General features: G+C 35.8%; 1 protein-coding gene across 1 annotated transcript; it reads left to right on the top strand.

Annotated features, from left to right (window-relative positions):
- The first annotated feature begins 1,382 nt into the window (after positions 1 to 1,382).
- LOC144573115 (receptor-like protein EIX2) lies at positions 1,383 to 3,286 on the top strand. The gene is made up of 3 exons (XM_078322805.1): positions 1,383 to 2,750; positions 3,042 to 3,102; positions 3,216 to 3,286. The coding sequence occupies exons 1-3, from the start codon at positions 1,383 to 1,385 to the stop codon at positions 3,284 to 3,286; spliced, it is 1,500 nt and encodes a 499-aa protein (XP_078178931.1).
- Positions 3,287 to 3,824: the final 538 nt, after the last annotated feature.

Here is a 3,824-nt window from a genome sequence, read left to right as displayed (position 1 = left end):
CTTACTCAGTTGATATATGTATTATTGGGTTATGAAATGCTAATGTGCCCTTTTTAACAATGTATATATAAACCTTAGGGATGACCTAGCAAATTCGGAGCGGATAATGCTAATTAATATCATTTTTTTATCCATCTTCCAATTAGCGGATACAAATACGATTACAGATAGTAAAAGATGTCAAAATTTAAAATCAAATTTACCTTCAACGAATATGGATACAGAGCACATAATCTATGAATAGATATTTGAATACAATATGAAGTTAATAATTGTTAGATAATTGAGTCATATGAATAATGCACTTTATATTATAGTAAAAAATATTATAATCAAAACCTACTTGTTTTTAGTAATGCAAAAAAAACAATATGAGTTTTGCTGCCGTGTGACCTGACCTGGAGCCTTCAAATGAGCCACGTAAACTGCGTAAGATTTATACGTATGATTTTGGTGGCTGAGAGATCCATTGTACGCCTTCACAAAATGACAAATGACTGCAACTGTTTCGAACGGACGCCGTATCTTCTCAGTATATGGAAAATATGAACTATATATACTTGTGAGTTGTGACTCGGCACCGCATATGGCATTTGATTTGATTGATTGAATGCTAACTTTGTTGTATAAATTATATCACATATGAACCATACTTAATGACAATATATATATTTCTTTTACTGTGATATCCAAAAATAATTTTTAATTATAATCACTTCACTTGATCGTATATAATAATTATATACAACTAGGAAACATGTCTAGATTTATTACAGTACCTTGACCTAAGCAACAACAATGGGTTAACGGATTCAACCGATATATCGTGGTTATCTCATCTTCAATCTCTGACGCATCTTGACATGTCTCAAGTTAATCTCCAAAATTCAAAAGAATGGGTACAATCTTTGAACAAACTACCAGCACTTGAGGTGTTGATTTTGGAAAACAACAGTCTTACCCATATTCCTCAATTGCTCCCTTTTGTGAATTTCACCTCTCTCAGAGTACTCCATATTTCCACTCAGAATTTCAACACTACCATACCAGATTGGATATTCAGTTTACACAGTCTATCAGATCTCAACCTTTAGGAGTGTCATTTTGTGGGATCATTTCCTATTGCCTTAGGAAATTTAACATCTCTCAGTAAACTCGTACTGGGTTGCAGTGCATTGGAAGGCAAAATAGTAAAATACCACCACTCAATAATCTGACCAAACTAACCTATGTACATTTATCGTGTATTCTCAATGGTGAACCTATTGATATTGGAGAAGTGTTAATTAAGTCAATTTTCCCGTGAGACTAGGAGGAAATTGGAAGGGTTGATATTCTATGATACCCATTTAACGGGAAATTTATCGGGATTGGCAAGGGAGATGCCCAGCTTAAAGTATCTCGACTTATGTGGAAACAAACTCAGTGGTCCTATGCCCGACAGTTTTTGGAACCTCACTAACCTTATTGAAGTTGATCTTTCTGTCAATTCATTCACAGGTTCTTTAACCGATGCCCGTTTAAATAATTTGCCAAAACTTGAGGTTTTATCTTTGGGGGGTAACCAGCTTTGTGGAGAAGTTCCACCACCACCATATAGCATCTCCTTTTATGATCTTTCTAATAACACACTTGCACAATTCCCAGATTCATTTGAAGCTCCGCAACTAACAGAACTCTATCTGTCAAACAATCTCATTAGTGGTACAATAAAATTTCCTCTTTGTAGATTCCCTTCTTTGAGAATACTTGACCTTTCAAGCAATAATATATCTGGTTTTATTTCAAATTGTGGAACATATAACACCCAAGCAATAGATCGTGTAAATAATAATCCCTCTGGTACTGGTACTACACTGAGCTCCCTGAATTGTTCAAATTTCCTACAAGAGATTGATCTTCACAACAATAGTTTGACAGGAGGGTTTCCTTCCTTGAAATTCTGCAGAGGATTAGAATACCTCGATCTTGGTGACAACAATTTTCATGGGGAAATACCACAATGGATAGGTGAAAACTTGAGTGAATTGATATTTCTAAGGATGCATTCCAATTTACTTTCAGGTAATATCCACTCAAAACTGGCAATGCTTAAGAAACTTCGTGTGTTAGATCTCGCTGACAACAACCTCTCGGGGCCACTCCCAGAAAATTTGGGTACATTTAGTGGTATGAGTTCATTGAAACATGATGCAGATGAACCATCAGATCCTTTGTTTCAGAGAACAGAGGAACTCTTTGAGTCTGATTATCTGCATTTGCCGACAGGTATTGATTTATCAAATAACTATCTAACAGGTGAGATACCGAGGAATATAACAGCTCTTATAGGATTAGTTAATCTGAACTTATCTCACAACCACTTGATCGGAGAGATCCCGGCAGAAATCGAGAGGATGAGATCTCTGCAGTCTCTTGACCTTCACTTGAATAATCTTTCAGGATCAATCCCACCAAGTATCTCTGGTTTAAATTCTGTAAAAGTAATCGACCTTTCTTACAATAACCTATCCGGAAGTATACCAACCAAGTATTATCTGCATAAACTCAATGCCTCATCCATCTACACCGGCAACCCATATCTCTGTGGGCCACCACTAGAGAACAGTTGTGTCGACGGTGAGACTTCTTCTGACAACAACAACAATTCAAGGCATGTCAGTCATGTCGAGAAGTGGTTGTACTTCTTTATTGAGTTTGGGTTTGTGGTTGGATGCTTTGTGGTGGTCTCAGTGCTGCTGTTCATCTTGGTAACATCTACATTCAAGCAATATGCGAAAAAATGAGCTTGGAGACTTGAAAGGCGAGGTATGATAGTGGTAATTATAGTGTAATAAATGTTCTTCTTATCCATGTTTGTTTTCCATTTGTGCTTGTCCTTTGTGTTTTGCTATTATAATGTTTTTAATTTTGTGTGCCTAAATGAAAGGAACCTGTTAGTTGTAGTTTGCTAATTTTACTTTGGTATGTGTATGTATAACTTGAATTATGAAAGCATTATTCACTTATGCTATGCTTTAATGCAATGAACTTAAGAGCAGGTTTTGCATAAGCAAGTTCATAGAATATTACAGATTGGAGTTGCTGGAAGATATGACAATTGTTTCTTAAAGAACTAATTTGCATAAGTGTTACATGTTTGGTGATTCACATTTTTCACCTTACAGGCTACAATACCTTTCATGGTTGATTGAACTTGGGTTATGCTCTCACAGATCTATGGTCGTCATTTTTCTCAATTATCTCTTCACCTGTAGCCTTTGCAGAAAGCTGCAAGTATGAGTAGACCAGCTAACATTAGCCACTTGGGCATTTCATCAAAAATCATAACTGCAAACATTTTTGTTATCATTAGCAGTAAACAGCTAACATTAGTCACTTACGAACACCTTAAGTGAAAAGAGTTTCGATATTAATAGCAGTAAACAGCTAACATTAGTCACTTATGAACACCTTAAGTGAAAAGAGTTTCGATATTAATAGCAGTAAACAGCTAACATTAGTCACTTAGGCAATTTGTCGAACACCATAAGTGCAAAGAGTTTTGTCATCGATAGAAGTAAACAGCTAACATTAGTCACTTAGGCAATTCGTCAACACCTTAAGTGCAATAATTTTGGTATCGATAGCAGTAAACAGCTAACATTAGTCACTTACGAACACCTTAAGTGAAAAGAGTTTCGATATTAATAGCAGTAAACAGCTAACATTAGTCACTTAGGCAATTCGTCAACACCTTAAGTGCAATAATTTTGGTATCGATAACAGTAAACAGCTAACATTAGTCACTTAGGCATTCCGTCGAACACCTTAAGTGCAAACAG

The sequence above is a fragment of the Carex rostrata genome, chromosome 21, assembly GCF_964058835.1.
Source record: "Carex rostrata chromosome 21, lpCarRost1.2, whole genome shotgun sequence".
Lineage (NCBI taxonomy): Eukaryota > Viridiplantae > Streptophyta > Magnoliopsida > Poales > Cyperaceae > Carex > Carex rostrata.
This window is presented reverse-complemented; position numbering and strand designations above follow the sequence as displayed.